The 19,438-nt window shown below is 47.7% G+C and overlaps 1 protein-coding gene across 1 annotated transcript in view; it reads right to left on the bottom strand.

Moving 5' to 3' along the window:
- The window catches only part of LAIR1 (leukocyte associated immunoglobulin like receptor 1), a 9,418-nt gene extending 8,199 nt beyond the window's left edge, over positions 1–1,219 (bottom strand). The window contains exons 1-2 of the mRNA XM_040253780.1: positions 1,125–1,219; positions 660–695 (exon numbers count right to left, since the gene is read on the bottom strand). Coding sequence (XP_040109714.1) covers positions 660–695; positions 1,125–1,158 — 70 coding nt within the window. The 5' untranslated portion in view covers positions 1,159–1,219. The remainder of the gene's footprint in view (positions 1–659; positions 696–1,124) is intronic.
- Positions 1,220–19,438: the final 18,219 nt, after the last annotated feature.

Below are 19,438 nucleotides of genomic sequence, written 5' to 3'. Positions count from 1 at the left end.
TTGTGCAAACCCACGGGTATGAGCGGGTGAGTATGGGAATCTCGGGGAGAGGGGCAGCGGGAGGCCGAGCTCCCCCCGGGGGTCAGAGGGAGGGGGTTCCTGAGCTGAGAGCAGACATGGAGGACGGTCCCCGGGCTGAGGGGCAGGGCGCAGGAGTCACGGTGGGGAGGGCCGGGCTGGGCAGCGAGATTCAGAAAGTGAAAGAAAACCCAGTGAGCGGCCAGCTTCACGGGGGCACTGAGCAGGGGAGGCTGGAGGAGACGGGCAGCCTCACGGGGGAGTGTGCAGGGGAGGCTGGAGGAGACGGCAGCCTCACGGGGAAGCCGGGCAGCCTCACGGGGGCGCTGTGCAGGGGAGGCTGGGGGAGACGGCTGGGCTGGTCCTCGGCGTCCTCCCCTGCCCGGGGCGAGCGCTGTTCTCTGCACGGGGCTGCCGGGGGCGGTCTGGGCTCGTGGGGGTGCGAGCTGGCGGGCTCAGCCCAGTCCTGAGGGTCGGGTCGTCCCCGCGGAGAGCAGAGGGGGGACAGGGGAGACCCGGCCAGGGTCCCGCACTGGGGCTGTTAGCAGCTCGGGGTACAAGCCAGGGCCCCCAGGCCCCCGGGTCCCCTCCGCTCTCATCGAGGTCCGTCTTGGGGAGACGGGGATTTGGGGGAGACTCACCCTGCTGGGTGCGGGCCGTCTGGGCCAGACAGAGCGCTGGAAGAGAAGCTCTAGTGAGAAGATGCCCGCCTGGCGGTTTCCTCACGGGCTGCAGTCCCGGAGCCCTCGAGGAGCCGTGGGGTGGGCGGGTGTCTTCCCATGATTTCCCAAACTCCGCCCCCCACCGAGCCCCCCAATATTACGTCTGAGTGCAAGCCCTCTCCTCGCTCTGAAGTAATCTCAGACAACCCTACCCTCTCCTCCAGGCCAGCCCGGCTCAGTTTGCACGCACTCCACACACGGCCCGCGTCCAGGACCGAACCTTCCCCATCACTTGGGTCTGGGCCAAACCTGAGGGCACAGCCCCGGGGATGGAGAGGGAACCAGGTTGCCCCCCCCCCAGGACTCCGGTGTCTCCTGGGCTGGAGTCAGGGCTGAGCGGAGCCCCTCTGCCCCTGGAATACGGCCCGGCACCCCCAGACTCACCCAGGCTCAGGAGAATGGAGGGCCCGGGCACCATGGCCCAGCCCTGTCCCAGCGCGCCCTGGAGTCGGTACTGAGGGACGGAGCCTGCAGCCCGCGCCGAAGAAGGGATGTGCCCCGGGCCTTTATGGGGCAGTCTCCAACCAACAGCCTCACAGAAAGGGGAAGAGCACCCTCCCCCGCCCGTCACACACTTCCCGCTAAGGGGCCGCAGGGCCGGCTCCCAGCTGTTCCTCCCTCTGGGCTCCCACGAGGCTCAACTGCTCTCCGGGTGCACCCTGAGGGGGGAGCCCCATTCTCCGCCCGTTAGCAGAACACGCTTTGTGCAGCACACCGACTTGACCGTCAGTCCCGACTCTGTTCTTGGGCAAGGAGTTACATCACTTTATGCCAACGGTTCCTCGTATTGAAAATGGAAAACCCCGAAATCCTCCTCTGAGTGTTTAATATTGCGATATATGTTACATTGCCGGGAGGTGTCAAGCGCATTAAAAATACCTTATCCCATGGGTTCTCTGCCCCTTTCCCCAGGCGGCGCTGGAACCGGGGGAGGGTGGAACCGGGGGAGGCGGGACTGGCCCGGGAGCACACACAAAATCCCAGAGCTGAGTGATGGGGAGACAGACCCTGGGACCTGGCCCTGGCCTTGGGACCCGGTGGGGCCCCCAGCTGGGAGCTGAAATGAGAGCAGGGCTGGGGGGGTGGGAGGGCGTGTGTGCACACGGAGCCTGCAGGACAGGAGCCCCGTCGTGGAATCCCTTGTCCTCTGTCCCCGAGGCCAGGAACAGCTGCTTCCCCCGAGAGGAGCTCTGCCAGACGGTGATGGCGGTCTACACAGCAGCCGGTGCTCAGTCTTCCTATTACCAGAAGCCTAGTTCTATCCGCGGGGCTGTGTTCCAACCCTGGACTGGGGAAGGGGAGTGGAGAGGCTGCGGTATGGGGCCAAGGCAATCCAACAATCCCATTTGCAGTGACTGGACCGTGGATGGTCAATGACACTTAACGTGGAATATATCAGGGTTTCTGGAATCACATTTCTCTGTTATTAACAGAGGGTCTCATAAGACGTTTGGCTCCTTTAATCCTGTCCATGGGCAGCTATATGATGATGATGTGATATCTGGAGCTGCAACAGCCATCTTGCAACCAGGAGGCAACAAGCTTGACTACAATAGCAGAGATACTGAACATACTGAGGTGAAAGAACACAAGATCTAAGGTTTGTAGAAACTCCTGGAATTGCTGAAAAAGCCCTGTGACTGCCTACCTCTGGAATTCTTAATAAATAAAGAATAACTGTGCTAGATTTTCTGTCAAATACCAGACTAAATCTATGGACCGCACTGCATAAAATAATAACTGTCTTAAAATAATAACTGTTTTATTGATAGCTCAGTGGTAAAGAATCCACCTGCCAATGCAAGAGACATGGGTTCAATCCCTGGGCCCGGATGATCCCACATACTGCAGAGCAGCTAAGCCCGTGTGCCATTACTATTGAGCCTGTGCCCTAGAGTCTGTATTCCGGAACAAGAGAAGCCACCACAAAGAGTGCATGGCAACTAGACAGTAGCCCCCTGTTGCTGCAACTAGAGAAAAACCCACACAGCATCAAAGATCCAGCACACCCAAAAATAAATAAATGATTTAAAAAATAATAATAACTACCTTAAAAAATAAAACTGTTTTATAGCATATTTTAAAGGTTGTCTTAAATGCCTCAAAGAAATGAAAACTCAGCAAAGGTCATATGGCCAAAAATGAAAAGACGAGATTCCCTGGAGCCAAGCTGTATGCTGAACATGGCTGTCACCTTGACAGTGATGAATTAAGTTTGTTTCATGGCCTGATTGAAGGTAGTGGCTAAAGGCTAAAGTGTAAGGCTAGTAAAGTCAAGGCTAGAGTCAACCAGGGTCACCCTGGCTAACTAGGACAAACACCAACACAGCTCTGTGTAACCACCCGTCTGACCTCTGTGTGTGTGTGTCTCCCCCACTCATGGTCACTAGTGGCTTTTATCAGCTTTATTAACAGATAACTTGCAGACAGTTAACGGCAACCATTAAATATGGGCATGTCCACTGTGGATCTATGGGCTTACAGTATAGAATGTGGGTCAACAGTGCCGAGGTGTCCAAGGGCATGCTCCCTGCTTCCCGGAGACTCTGCTGCAAAGCTCACCTCAAGTTTTCCAGACTAGCCCACACCTCTGTTTTCCCTTCAGGGCTTCCCTGCTGGCTCAGACAGTAAAGATTCTGTCTGCAATGCAGCAGACCTAGGTTCGGTCCCTAGGTTGGGAAGTTCCCCTGGAGGAGGGCACAGCAACCCACTCCAGTATTCTGGCCTGGAGAATCTCATGGACAGAGGAGCCTGGCAGGCTACAGTCCATGAGGTCGCGAAGAGTCGGATATGACTGAGCGACTCAACAACAACACATCACAGGCAGAAACAACACAAGCTGAAAAATGCACTGTCTGTGGTGTGTTGGACCAGAACACAGGCCGACAGTTCTGTATCTCAGCGAGTACATAGGACCAAGCAGTTTTCTTTTTGCTCTGTGTGGGTCTCTCTGTTCTGCCCCAGGCTGAGCTCAGAAAAGAACAGGGCTTCCTGAAACTGTTCTACAGGAAACCCAATGCTATATTAGGTAGCCCTCATCCCCTAACTACTCCCTGACATGAACTACACCTTGGCCCCAAGCCTCCTATCCAAACTGGCCATGATTTGGTTTTACAAGTGCTAAACTCATATTAAAGCTTTTAATAACTTTTTTGCTTTTCTTCTTTCCTCAACTACCAGGTCTTATGATGATGGCGATATATAATACTCCTTTACCTACTAATACATAACTACATTATTCTTGTAAAAAAAAAATTATGGAGCTTCAGTGGTGGTCCAGTGGTTAAGGATCTGCTTGCCAATGCCAGGGACATTTGGTCCCTAGTTTGGTCCCTAGTCTGGGAAGATCCCACATGCCACAGGGCAACTAAGCCCGTGCAGCACAGCTTGAGCCTGCCTGCTGCAACTACTGAAACCCAAGCACACCTAGAGCCCGGGTTCCGTAACAGGAGCAGCCACCACAGGGAGAATCCCGCACCACAATTAGAGAGAGCCTGCACCACAACCACGACCCAGGGCAACCAAAACAAGCGACACACAGAGACTCACAGGAGTGTTCCAACCAGAATTTTGACTCAGTATCACTTACAGAGATAACAATTTCCTTGGTGAAAGTCAGTGAGTTGCTGAATGTATCTTGCAATTCTGTATAATGAACAATGTAAGATACATATGAAAACTATTTCTTGAGGGCTTTATCTAAAATTCTGTTATTTGTTGACTGAATAAAATTTCTCCCTTTCCCTCTGTCTCTCTCTCTGTATTTCTGTCTCTTTCGGTGTCTGTCTCTCCCTGTCTTTCTGTCTCTTCCTCTGTCTCTCATTGTCTCTGTGCCTTGATCTCTCTGTCTCTGCCTCTCACCCTCCTGCCCTCTGGCTCGCTCTCTCTTCCTCCTAACCCGTCCTGAACTTTACTTCCTTAAAGGCAGCCCTGCAGCCCCAGGGCCCTGGAGTCATACAACCTCACTTGACAGCTGCACTCAGTGGTGTGTGGAGCAACCAGCTCAAGCCGGTTCCCGATGCCTGACTGTGAACATCCCTCCCCCATTGCAGGCTCAGTGATCTCATTATTTCTTAATTTATTTATTTATTTATTTATTAGTGTTTTTTTAATTTAATTGGAGGCTAATTACTTTACAATATTGTATTGGTTTTGCCATACATCAACATGAATCCACCACAGGTATACACGTGTTCCCCATCCTGAATCCCCCTCCCACCTCCCTCACTATACCATCCCTCTGGGTCATCCCGGTGCACCAACCCCAAGCATCCTGTATCCTGTATCGAACCTGGACTGGCAATTTGTTTCATATATGATATTATACATGTTTCAATCCATTCTCCCAAATCATCCCACCCTCACCCTCTCCCACAGAGTCCAAAAGACTGTTCTATACGTCTGTGTCTCTTTTGCTGTCTCGCATACAGGGTTATCGTTACCATCTTTCTAAATTCCATATATATGCTTTAGTATACTGTATTGGTGTCTTTCTTTCTGGCTTACTTCACTCTGTATAATCTGCTCCAGTTTTATCCACCTCATTAGAACTGATTCAAATGTATTCTTTTTAATGGCTGAGTAATACTCCATTGCGTATATGTACCACAGCTTTCTTATCCATTCATCTGCTGATGGACATCTAGGTTGCTTCCATGTCCTGGCTATTACAAACAGTGCTGTGATGAACATTGGGGTACATGTGTCTCTTTGAATTCTGGTTTCCTTGGTGTGTATGCCCAGCAGTGGGATTGCTGGGTCATAAGGCAGTTCTATTTCCAGTTTTTTAAGGAATCTCCACACTGTTCTCCATAGTGGCTGTACTAGTTTGCATTCCCACCAACAGTGTAAGAGGGTTCCTTTTTCTCCACACCCTCTCCAGCATTTATTGCTTGTAGACTTTTGGATAGCAGCCATTCGGACTGGTGTGAAATGGTACCTCACTGTGGTTTTGATTTGCATTTCTCTGATAATGAGTGATGTTGAGCATCTTTTCATGTGTTTGTTAGCCATCTGTATGTCTTCTTTGGAGAAATGTCTGTTTAGTTCTTTGGCCCATTTTTTGATTGGATCACTTATTTTTCTGGAATTGAGCTGCAGGAGTTACATGTATATTTTTGAGATTAGTTGTTTGTCAGTTGGTTCATTTGCTATTCTTTTCTCCCATTCTGAAGGCTGTCTTTTCACCTTGCTTATAGTTTCCTTTATTGTGCAGAAACTTTTAATTTTACTTAGGTCCCATTTGTTTATTTTTGCTTTTATTTCCAATATTCTGGGAGGTGGGTCATAGAGGATCCTGCTGTGATTTATGTCGGAGAGTGTTTTGCCTATGTTCCCCTCTAGGGGTTTTATGGTTTCTGGTCTTACATTTATATCTTTAATCCATTTTGAGTTTATTTTTGTGTATGGTGTTAGAAAGTGATCTAGTTTCATTCTTTTACAAGTGGTTGACCAGTTTTCCCAGCACCACTTGTTAAAGAGATTGTCTTTACTCCATTGTATATCTTGCCTCCTTTGTCAAAGATAAGGTGTCCATAGGTGCATGGATTTATCTCTGGGCTTTCTATTTTGTTCCATTGATCTATATCTCTGCCTTTGTGCCAGTACCATACTGTCTTGATGACTGTGGCTTTGTAGTGGAGCCTGAAGTCAGGCAGGTTGATTCCTCCTGTTCCATTCTTCTTTCTCAAGATTGCTTTGGCTGTTTGAGGTTTTTTGTATTCCATACAAATTGTGAAATTATCTGTTCTAGTTCTGTGAAAAATAACATTGGTAGCTTGATAGGGATTGCATTGAATCTATAGATTGCTTTGGGTAGTATACTCATTTTCACTATATTGATTCTTCCAATCCATGAACATGGTATATTTCTCCATCTATTAGTGTCTTCTTTGATTTCTTTCACCAGTGTTTTATAGTTTTCTATATATAGGTCTTTAGTTTCTTTAGGTAGATATATTCCTAAGTATTTTATTCTTTTCATTGCAATGGTGAATGGAATTGTTTCCTTAATTTCTATTTTCTCATTATTAGTGTATAGAAATGCAAGGGATTTCTGTGTGTTGATTTTATATCCTGCAACTTTACTGTATTCATTGATTAGCTCTAGTAATTTTCTGGTGGAGTCTTTAGGGTTTTCTATGTAGAGGATCATGTCATCTGCAAACAGTGAGAGTTTTACTTCTTCTTTTCCAATTTGGATTCCTTTTATTTCTTTTTCTGCTCTGATTGCTGTGGCTAAAAACTATGTTGATTAGTAGTGGTGAGAGTAGGCACCCTTGTCTTGTTCCTGACTTTAGGGGAAACACTTTCAATTTTTCACCATTGAAGATAATGTTTGCTATGGGTTTGTCATATATAGCTTTTATTATGTTGAGATATGTTCCTTCTATCCCTGCTTTCTGGAGAGTTTTTATCATAAATGGATGTTGAATTTTTTCAAAGGCTGAAGCTTGCAATGAGCCACACTGTATTTACTCCCCAGAAACTGGCGAGTGCTACAGATCTGTTGCTTTCTTTCATAGATGTAACTGTTACATATTTCCCATCACACTGCTGGGCAATTTCCAAAGGCCACCTTAAAGAAAGTTAAACAGAACAAGGAGGACTTCCCTGGTGGTCCAGTGGGTAATGAACCTGGCTTGCAAGGCAAGGGACATGGGTTCCATCCCTGGTCCAGGAAGATCCTGTGGGCAACTAAGCCCATGACCCACAACTACTGAAGCCCACACACCCTAGAGCCTGTGCTCCACAGTGAGAGAAGCCACTGCAATGGAAAAGAAACACTCTGTGACACCCCCATCCGAAAGGAAAACAGACAAAATCCTGTCTATATCCACGGTGTCCCACAGCAGGCTTCATTCCTTCACCACCTAAAGCAGCCAACATCTAAAATCACGTGTCCAAGTTTCTCTTGCATTTTTGTAAATACAGGGTGACCACACATATACATATTTGCATGTGTATGTATATACATATGCATGTTCATTGTTGTTTTTAACTTTATGACCCAATAGAGTTTTGAAAATGATTTTTGAAATCAGATACGGAGTAAGCATGGACAAATGTTCTATTCCTTTGACTACAAGATGGCAGAGTAGAAGGACATGTGTTCATCTCCTCCAGGAACTCCACAAATTACAACTCACTGCTGAACAACCATTGACAGGAGAATGTTGGATCTCACCCAAAAAAGATACTCTGCCAACAAAGGTCCATCTAGTCAAGGCTATGGTTTTTCCAAGAGTCGTGTATGGGTGTGAGAGTTGGGCTATAAAGAAAGCTGAGTGCTGAAGAATTGATACTTTTAAACTGTGGTGTTGGACTTCTTGAAAGTCTCTGGTTGTGAGGAGATCCAACCAGTCCATCCTAAAGGAGATCAGTCCTGGGTGTTCATTGGAAGGACTGATGTTGAAGCTGAAACTCCAATACTTTGGCCACCTGATGCAAAGAACTGACCCACTGGAAAACACCCTGATGCTTGGAAAGATTGAGGGCAGGAGGAGAAGGGAACGACATTAGGATGAGATGGTTGGGTGGCATCACTGACTCAATGGACTTGAGTTTGAGTAAACTCCAGGAGTTGGTGATGGACAGGGAGACCTGGAGTGCTGCAGTCCATGGGGCTACAAAGAGTCGGACATGACTGAGCAACTGAATTGAACTGAATGTTCTATTCATTAATTATGTAACCATCTTTTGAAATTCCTGTCTTTACTCAAGTATTACCTTTCCATTGTCCTTTGTTCCCTCCTGCATGTCTTTCCACTGGGATTATTTTCCTTTTACCTGAAACCACCTACAATGCAGAAGACACAGTTTCAATCACCAGGTTGGGAAGATCCCCTGGAGAAGGGCACGGCTACCCACTCCAGTATTTTTGCCTGGAGAATCCCAGTGACTGAGGAGCCTGACAGGCTATGGTCTATAGGGCTCAAAAAAGTTGGACACAACTGAAGTGAATAACACACTTCCTTCTTTTGGTGCCCATCTGTTGGTGAAGAATTCAGTTTTTTGTTGCCTGAAATTAATGTCTTCATCTCACCTCCAATTTTGAAGTTTTCTCCTGCTGTAGAATTCTAGGTTGGCATTTATTTTTTAATGCTTAAATATGGCATTAATCATTCCTGTTGCAAATGAACTGCAGATCTTCTCATTGCTCCTTTGAAAATAATGTGTCCTTTTTCTCTCAGTGCTTTTAAGATTTTGCTTTTGTAGTTCAGCAATTTTCCTCTGATGTGTCTCAGCATATATGTGTGTGTTGAACTTTACTGAAGTGTAATAGATTAAAAGTGCACATATCAAATGCACAGCTTGATGAATCCTCAGATTGAACACTCTTGGGTTTGCCAGTAACTTCTCTCCAAAGGTAATGACTCTGCTGACTTCTAACAGCATGGGTTAAATTTGCGTGTTTTGGTTCTTTACCTCAGGGTGAATATTCTCTGCAGCCTCTCTCTCTCTCTCTCTGTGTGTGTGTGTGTGTGTGTGTGTGTGTGTGGCTTCCTCTGCTCAACCGAATATTTTAAGATTTGTCTAACACCCTGGGTGCTGTGGAGTATTTTATTGTGTGAATCACCACCATGCGTACATCCCCCCTAGTGTAAAGAGGCATTTGCTTAGCTTCCAGTTTATGTTAGAATGGAAAGTGTTGCTTTGACTGTCTTAATTCATGTCCAGTGATGAGCGTATATGTGCGTTTCTGTTGGAATAAACCTCGGGGCGTAATTGCCGTGTGTTGTCCTGTGCATTTATTCAGTTCTAGTAGGTACTTCTGAATATGTTTTGAAGTGATGGCATCAGTTCACACTCTGAGCATTCTGGTTACCTCACATCCTCACCTGCCCCTCTGCTTTCCCACCTTCTTACTTTTGTCCCCCATGTGAGGGGTGGTGGTACCTTTGTGGTATTACTTTGCATGTCTCAGGTAACTAATGCATTTGGAAACATTTTCCTATGGCTTTTGGTCATTTGAATTCATCCAATTTTGTGAAATGTTTGTTTGAGTCATTTTTCTCATTTCCTCATTTTAGAAAATTGAGTTGACTTTTTTTTTTAACTAAACAGTAGGAAGCTTTCTCTTCTTATTATTATGCTCGAGTCCTTTGTCAGATGTGTTCCTTTTGAATATTTGTTCCTCATCTAGCTGAGGGTCACTCTCTTGTTGCTGCATTTTGAAAAAGATTATTTCTGAATCTTATTAGAGCCCATTTATCTAATTTTATTTTATGTTTATTGCTGCTGCAAAGGGTGAAGAAATTTTCTGTATGTTCCTCCCAGAGCTAGGGATGTACTTTTTGGATTTATATCTTCAGTCCTTGGGACATAATGCTGTGTGTGGGGGTGGGAGGGTGGGTGTTGTGTGCTAATAGTCCACATGCATTTTTCATATGGAAATCCGATTAATACAGCACAGTTTATTGGAAAGACCATCCTTTCCTCACTGAGCTGTTGGATATCCTGTGTTGTATTGCAGGAGAATGCTCTGCTCTAATGATTAGTGTGTGTATCTGTGCCCAGTAATACATGGACCAGACACTCTAGCCCCATAGTGAGGCTTGACACCTAGGAGTGTGTGTCTTCCAGCTTTGTCTTTCTATTTCAAGGTATCGTTAAATAATTTTGGCCCTCAGTATGTCTAACAACAACAAAAAACCTCTCTGTTTTGTTGCTGTTGTGTTACTGTTTATAGAGCAGTTCGTATCTGCTGGGGCTTCCCAGGTGGAGCGGTAGTAAAGAACCCGCCTGCTAATGCAGGAGATGCAGGGAACCCAGGTTCGGCCCCCGGGTCGGGAAGGTCCCCTGGAGGAGGAAACAGCAACCCACTCCAGTATTCTCGCCTGGAGAATCCCATGGACAGAGCAGCCTGGTGGGGTTGCAAAGAGTCGGACACAACTGAGCAACTAAAACTTGACTTGATAAATAAATAGACAAATAAATACATAGGACATAAGTTATAGTCTCTCTTTTTCCTCAGCAATGTGTTTTTCATAAGATTGATGTTATTCTTCCTTTGTAGTTTGGATGAATTCACTCTGAAGTACTGAACACTTTTATTTGTACTTATCTTGGGTTTCTCTGAGCTTCTGGAAGCAGTGACTTGAAGGCTGATCCAACTTGCGAAACAAATATGGATCACATTGGATAATTAGAAGCTGGATAGAATTCAAGTTGGAGTATGACAAAGGGGGCACAGACCAGGGCTCTGTGACAACCTAGAGCAGTGGGATGGGGCGGGAGGTGGGAGGGAGGTCCAAGAGGGAGGGGACACATGTACACCGTGGCTGATTCATGTCAATGTATGGCAGAAATCGTCACAATACTGCAAAGCAATTATCCTTCAACTAAAAATAAATAAATTTTTAAAAATAAATTTTAAAAAAAGATGAAGTCACACAAAAAATTTAAATTAGACAAGACAATTTCTAGGTCACGATTTCCTCAAATATTGCTCTTCCTTGGTTCTCTCTCTTCTTCACCCTCAGACTGCCAATTAATCCACATAGAAGCTTCTTCTTCTCTTCTGTGGACTTCAGTTTGGGTATATTTTACCTTATGTCCAGTTTATTGTTTTTGTCTTCTGCACTGTTCCAGCCCCCCCATGACCATGAAGTTAGAATCCAGAAATCATTAGGATCCAATAACATGAGGATCCTGGTCAGAAAAAGCATCTTGTCTGAAAAATGTCTTCAGTGACTGAAATCACAAATTTCAAGGGAAGTCAGAAAAGCCACCGTCTGCTAAGCAAGACTTGGAAAGTTAGCTCATCTCTCTGGGGACAGAAAGAATAGGTCACACCAGGTCTCTGAGTAATGCCACTTGGCCACATGCTCTCTGGAGATTCTATCAGAGTCTGCTTAAGGGGGAATGCCCGTTTTCTTCTGAATCCCCTTTGCAAAGACTGTGGGTTGTTAAAGTGGCCAGTCAGCTTTCAAATCAGCACGGTCCAACAAAGACACAGCATAAACCACAAATAGTAGCCACCGAGGCACTTTTACACATCTACACTAAAAAAAAAAGAAAGAAAGAAACTGACAGAAATTAATTATACTTATGTTTCATTTAACCCAATGTATTTTTTAATTGAAGGATTATTGCTTTACAGAATTTTGTCCTTCTCTGTCAAACACCAACATAACCCAGTCTATTTTTAAATGGTGTCTTTTCAGCATAAAAAATGACCAACAAGATAGCTCACACTCTTTCTCATATTATGTATTCAAGGTCCAGGGAGTATTTTATCACCGAAGCGCATCCCGACTGGGCTTCCCAGGTGGCTCAGTGTTAAAGAACCCGCCTGCAAATGCAGGAGCCACGGGGGATGTGGGTTTGATCCTTGGGTCAGGAAGATCCCCTGGAGGAGGGCATGGGAACCACTCCAGTATTCTTGCCTGGAAAATCCGCGGAGAGAGGAGCCTGGCGGGCTACAGCCCATGGGGTCACAAAGAGTCGGACGCGACTGAGTGACTGAGCACGCACACACACATGCGCACTTCCCAATCGAGACTGGCTTTATGTCAGTTGATCAACAGCCTCCTGTAAGTAGCAGCCACCACTCTGGGCGGAGCATCTGTAAGCCCACCCTCAGTATCCGAGGTAAGCTGGGGTCTCCTTCACTCAGCATGTCTGTCCCTGTCTGTGCCTCTTCGTCTCTTCTGCTTCGCTTAGTCTGACTTCATGCAAATTCTCTGTCTCCTTTTTTTTCTGTCTCCATCAATGAGTCTGGAGGGCCTCTGTGTGTCACTATGTCCCCAAGAACCCCAGGGGCACCTCCCATATACATCACTCCCTAGATTAAAAAGCTTAAAACAGGACTTTTGGGGTGGTCCAGTGGTTAAGAATCCGCCGGCCAGTGCAGGAGATGCGAGTTTGATCCCTGGTCGGGGGAAGATTCCACATGCTGCAGGGCAACTAAGCCTGTGTCCCACAACTACTGAAGCTTGTGTGCCTAGAGCCTGTGGACTTCCCTAGTGGTTAAGAACCCACCTGCCAATGCGGGGGACCCGGGTTCGATCCCTGGTCCGGGAAGATTCCACATGCCGCGGAAGCTGCTAAGCCACAATTACCAAAGCCTGCGTGTCTGGAGCCTGTGCTCTGCAGTGAGAGAAGCCCTTGCTTGCCACAACTAGAGAAAGCCCGCGGCAACAGTGAAGGCCTATCGCAGCCAAAACTAAATAAATTCATTAATTTTAGAAAAAAAGCTTAAAACTGCCCATCTAAGCCCCAAAGAGGACCAGGGCCAGCCGGACATGCTCACACGTGACCACAAGCCCTGGAAACATCAGCCGGACACATTTCCACATGATCACAAGCCCCGGGGGTCAGTCGAGCCCATCCCTGATTGCTCGCCATCAGTAGGGAGCAACTGGAAGTCCTTGCAGGGGCGGCTTCCCAGAGCCTGGGGAGAAGCCAGCCCAGGATGCATGCTCGTCCCTACAGGGGGTGCTGTCGGAGGAGGAGGGGTGGGGGCGGGGAACCAGGCCAGACATGCGCATCCCTTCCAGCCCGAATGAACGGAGGAGCCAACACAACCCAACTGGACACCAGCTGTACAGGCAGCAGAGCCCGACTCCACAGACAGTCACGCAGGGTGTGATGCCCAGAAGCTTAACCCAAGTATGTTTCAGTTTCCCTGTTGGTTCTGTTGCAGTGCAAAGGAAGAGAAGAGATTTTTTTCCTCTTTTCCCTTTCCTGAGAACAAAGATAAAGAGAACAGTGAGCAGCAGCCTGAACATTCCTAGTTGTGTGTTGTTGTTGTTTTTTGACTTTGCTCCTAACTCTGAGTGTCTGTAACTAAGTTTGCGTCTCTGCCCCCTAACTCTGCAGGAGCTACATTTCACACCTGCTTTCCTTGGACTCTGTGCTAAATACATCCCCTCGCTGGTGCTTACCCTTGCAACACCCTGCCCCTTGTAGCTACATATCAGAAAGAAGATGGCAGAGCCTCCAAGCTGCCAGACTCCATTACTGGGTTACTGACACCCGTCGATGACTGTCTTTGAAGCAACGCAAGAGGAAGAGATCAAGACCCTATCATCTTCGCTCCTCATCACCGACCCCTGCAAGCCCTTGTCTTATATAAGCCCCTAGACTCCTCGTGGGGGTGCGGGGGCACAGTTCTTGAGGCACAAGCCTACTGCATTCCCCTCTCTGCCAGCTGAGAATAAAAGCCACCTTTCTATTTCCTCCAAACTGTCTCCACCTTTTTTCATTTGGCTTCGCTGGGCCGAGAAGGCCAAGCTTTTGGCCGGCAACAGTTTTCTCTCGAGAAGGGAAGTAACTCCTTTCCTTGAGGTTTTGTTTCTCCTCACTGCCAGCCCCATCCGCGAGGAGGGAACGTTTCATAGCAGATGTTTCAACTGCTTTGCAAGTAAACTGCTGCTCACTTAGCTGAGAGGACTTCCCTGGTGGCTCAGCGGTGAAGAATCCACCTGCCAATGCAGGAGACGTGGGTTCAGTCCCTGGGTTGGGTAGAGCCCCTGGTGAAGGAAATGGCAACCCACTCCAGTATTCTTGCCTGGGAATTCCCATGGACAGAGGAGCCCGACAGTTCCTGGGGTCCCAAAGAGTCTAGGATACGACTTAGCAACTAAGCAACAACGTTATCTGAAACACCATCCACCACCTGTGGGTAATTTGGGTTTTTTCATAAGTAAATTTTATTTCCTAGACCAGTTTTAGGCTCACAGCAAAACCGACCAGAAGAGGGATTCCCTGGAGGTCCAGTGGTTAGGACTCTGCACTCTCACTGCCGAGGGGCCTGGGTTCGATCCCTTGTTGTGGAACTAAGATCCCACAAGCTGCACAGTATGGAGAAAAGGGGGTGGATGATCAGAAGATGCCAAGGTTTCCATAGACCACCTGCCCCACCCCCGACAGCACAGCATCCCCCCTCACCAGCAGGCTGGCACCAGGGTGGTGCGTGCATTACAGCTGATGAATTCACACTGAGACTAGAACCCCCCGAAGCCCGTGGTTACATCAGGGCCCACCCTTGGTGGACCTTTTATGGGTCTGGACAAACACATAATGCCGTGAATCCGCACTACAGACCCATATAGGGTAGCTTCACTCTCCGAAAATGCCTCTGCTCCATATGTTCATCCCCTCCCCTTCCCTAACCCGGATCCTTTTACCATATCCATAGTTTTCCCTTCTCCAGAATGTCGTGGAGTTGAAATCCTATGGCATGTAGCCTATTCAGAGTGACTGCTTCCACTGGGTAACAAGCACTTAAAGTTTCTCAGTGTCTATATGCACACTCTGCTGTCTTAACAATGGATGACCAACAGGGACCTACTGTGGAGCCCAGGGAACTCTTCTCAGTGTTAGGCGGGAGCCTGGAGGGGAGGGGAGCTGAGGAGAGAATGGACACCCGTATAAGGATAGCGAGTCCCTTTGCCATTCACCTGAAACTATCACCGCATCATGCATTGGCTATACCCCAATACAAAATAAAAAGAAAAGTTTTTTTTTTAATAAAGTTCCTCCATGTATTTTCATGAGCTTGCTAGCTCCTCTTTTTAGCACAGAATACTATACTATGGATGGACCTCTGTTTATTCATCTGTTCTCCAATTGATCAGCATCTTGGTTGCTTCCAACTTGGGGCAGTTATGAAAAAAGCAGCTGCTCTACACATTTGAAGTTGAAGCTCCCATTCTTTGGCCACCTGATGCAAAGAGCCGACTCATTGGAAAAGACCCTGATGCTGGGAAAGATTGAGGGCCTGAGGAGAAGGGGACGACAGAGGATGAGGTGGCTGGATGGCATCACCAACTCGATGGACATGAGTTTGAGCAAGCTCCGGGAGTGGGTGATTGACAGGGAGGCCTGGTGTGCTGAGGTCCGTGGGGTCACAAAGAGTCGGACTCAACTGAGCGACTGAACAACAACAATACACATCTGTGTTCGGCTTTTTTGTGCAGACATAATTTTTCAGTCCATTTAGGTAAATACCAAGGAGCACAATTGCTGGATCACATGGGAAGCAGGGTTAGCTTTGTAAGAAACTGCCAGTCTTTCATCGAAGCGGCTGTCCCATTTTGCATTTCCCACCAGTGAAGAATAAGAGTTTCTCTCGTTCCACATTTCTCACCAGCATTTGGCTTCCTCGGCGTTTTGGATTTTGGCCACTCTGAGTAGGTGTGTACTGGAAACTTGTTCCTTGAAATATTGAAAGACGTGCACAGTGTGGGCTGAGAAGTCAGACAGAATAAGATTTTCCTCTGATTCTCTCTCCACCGTGACCTTGGACATGTCGCTTCCCCCATGAACTTTCATAAATGTGAGCTCATCAGTTCCCTTTCTTCAGAAGCCAGTTGACCACTATTTACACACTGCCTGCCACATGCTCGGCGTCTGACACACAGGAGCAAATGAAGCAGACAGGGTCCCTGTGCCCAGAGCTCCCATCCAACCGGGGACAGACTCAGAATTAACCATCAATTATTTAATGGTGCTGTGATATCAAACAAATAAACGGAGAGTGGCGCTCACCATTGTAACTGCAGGTCAACCCTGAGACACCAGTGTCTTAACACAAAGGAAGTTTGTTTCTCACTTATGCAAATAACCAACGTGGGTTTTCCTGGGTGAAGTTCTAATTTCCTCCCTAGGAGTTTTCAGGAACTACACTCGCTTCCATCTGTGGCCTGACCATCTTCATGGGCAGTGGTGCCCTGTGCCTCCAACCAAAAGCAAGAGAAAGAGAAAGCAGAGAGGGTGCAGCCACCTGTAAAATGGCTGGCCCGGAAAGGATACATGTTATTTCTGCCCAAATTTCTTGGCTGTAAATACTTACTTCGGTCACAAGTGAATGCACCTGAGACCGGACAGTAGATTTCCTTGTGAGTAGCCACCTCCTGGAGAGACCACACCACTGTGAAAGGGGGAACGCTTTCCTGGGAACGGCCAGATGAGCTCTGCCTCATGTGGCAAGTAATCTAAAGAAGAAACACACAGGAGGCTAGGTGGCAAAGGAGCATGTTATGACCCCTCAGCCAAGGCACCGGGCTTCCTTGGTGGCTCAGACGGCAAAGAATCCACCGCCAATGAAGGAGACATGGGTTTGATCCCGGGGTCGGGAAGATCCCCTGGAGGAGGGCAAGGCAACGCACTCCAGAATTCTTGCCTGGGAAATCCCATGGACAGAGGAGCCTGGCTGGCTGCAGTCCATGGGATTGTAAAGAGTCAGACACGACTGAGCAAGTGAACAAGAGCAACAACTCGTAGAATATGGCACCTTAGGCGAGTTACCTCTCTAGGGAGGCGTACCTGGTGCCTCTCTTTCATTGCTGTTGCTCAACCAATCAGGTGTCTCTTAAAGACCTGAATCTTTTGAAACATGCAAATTACCCGAGCTCCCAGCCTAGTCAAGGAGACACACATCACAGCTCTCCAGTAGTCACGTGATCTCAGGGGCACTGAACAACCGCTAGGAACACTCAATTTTTTTTTCTTTTTTTTCACATATCAACCTCAAAACCTCAGTAATGTGTCTCAACAAGATGTCTATTTCTCACTCATGTGACCCTTCCTTAGGGGTGTCTCCAGGTCTGCAGTTGGGGTCCCTCCCACGGGGTGACCCGTTCTCCCAGGATTCTTCCAAATTTGGGGGCTTCAGCATCCACTAAGACCTCTCTGCTACCAGAGAGGCGAAGGAGAATGAGAGAGTGAAAATGACGCGTCCACTTCTTGAAGAAGAAAACAACAAACACTGAGTGGCAGGTGTCACGTGTGCTCTGATTGCAGTGATGAGAATCAGTGAGTGGTGGAGCTGGCTTTCAACCTGGGAAGATCCTTTGTGGTCACCTATTGTTGTGCTTCTCTATTTAGCAATAATATATAATATCAATGTACATTTTGTGTTTATTAAAGAAAACAAAACTTGGATGGATAGACTGACTACTTAAGAAGCTCTTGTCCTCCAGGAAAGAGATGAGTTGCTTGGGGTAGGATGGTGACTGTTAAAATGCCAGGGATTCCCAGGTGGCTCTGGGGTAAACAATCTATGTGCCAGTGCAGGAGACCCAGGTTTGATCCCTGAGTTGGGAAGATCCCCTGGAGAAGGAAATGGCAACCCACTCCAGTATTCTTGCCTGGGAAATCCCATGGACAGAGGAGCCTGGCAGGCTACAGTCCGTGGGGTCACAAAGTGTCGGACACAACTGAGCTACTGAGGACACACACCCTCACTCACACACTCTCACACACTCACAGACACTCACACACACACATGCACACACTCTCACACACTCACACACACTCACACAGTCACTCACACACACACTCTCACTCACACACACACACACACACACAGGGATTTGAGACTGGGAAGTAAGCTCAAAAGAAATGCTGATAGAGGTTTGGTTTCCAAAAATGACTGACTAGGTTGTTTTGGGTTAAACTTCCCACTTGCAAGATAAAAAACGAAACAAACAAAAGAACAGGGACAAACCATAAGGAACATCTGCTTGCCGGCCCTGGAGTGTTTCCAAGGCAGGAGAGAATTTTTGGTTCCAAATTGCGAAAAGAGAAGGAAACCAAGCCAGCGGGATTTGTCTCAGGCGCACAGTCCTGCATCGACGGCCTGCTGCATCTAGACAGCAGAAGCACAGAGAAGAGAGCGGATGCGGGATAGAAGTTTTGGCCAGCTCACTGAGCAGCACCTTCAAGTTGGGGTAGCAAGCAGAAGGCTCCATCGTGGAGAGAGGACCCCATGAACATCCACCAAGGGCCACATCCTGGGATGAAGGGGGACTGGGCGTTAGCAAGGCTCAGAAGGGTAGAAACCCCAGTTTTAAATGATGAGGAGGACTGGTCTCTAGCCCCTCTTCCTACCGGAGGCAAACAGCTATCCTCTCTGCTAATTTTTTGCTTCATTTTGGGTTTTGTACAATCTTTTTTATCTTCTTTTCCATCATGGTTTGTCCCATGAGATTGAGCATAAGTCCCTGTGTTCCACAGCAGGACCTTGTTGTTTATCCAGTCTATAGGGAACAGTTTGCCTCCACTGACCTCAAACCCCCAGCCTTTCTCTCCCCCAGCCCCACCCCGCTGCAACCGCAGTCCCTTTGCTGTGTCTGTCAGTCTGTCTGTGTCTGTAGATATGTTGATTAGTGTCATATGTTAGGCTTCACATATAAGCGATGTCCGATGCTGCTTGTCTTTCTCCCCGCTACTCGTTTTTAACCTCCTCACCTTTGATCTAATCTCAACCGAGCAGCAGCGTCACCCCATTAAACATAACAACTCCCCCCACCAGAATCAGGGCTAAGCCCGGCAGATAGCGGAAGACAGACACAGTCCTGGCTGCCAAGGCACTGGGAATGCCGGCCCAGCTTGTGTCTGGAGCTTGGGCTGAGCGACATGCAAGAAGGTGACTTGCCAACGTTATAGCTGTCATTCTGGGAGCTCACTGCCTTGCGAGGAAAACTCTGTTACAAGAAAAAGGTGGATCCTATTTAAAAAATGATGAAGGGCCAACCGAGAAAATCTTGCCAAGGACCCCCTTGGTGGCACAGTGGATGAGAGCCTGCCTGCCAATGTGGGGGACACGGGTTCGATCCCTGATCTGGGAAGATTCCACCTGCCACGGAGCAGCTAAGCCCGTGTGCCGCAACCACTAAGCCCACACCTGGAGCCGGGGAGCCAGGACCACAGACGTCTGCTTGCCCTAGGGCCCGCGGGCCACAAAC

This window comes from Oryx dammah, unplaced genomic scaffold, assembly GCF_014754425.2.
Source record: "Oryx dammah isolate SB20612 unplaced genomic scaffold, SCBI_Odam_1.1 HiC_scaffold_13, whole genome shotgun sequence".
Classification (NCBI taxonomy): domain Eukaryota; kingdom Metazoa; phylum Chordata; class Mammalia; order Artiodactyla; family Bovidae; genus Oryx; species Oryx dammah.
This window is presented reverse-complemented; position numbering and strand designations above follow the sequence as displayed.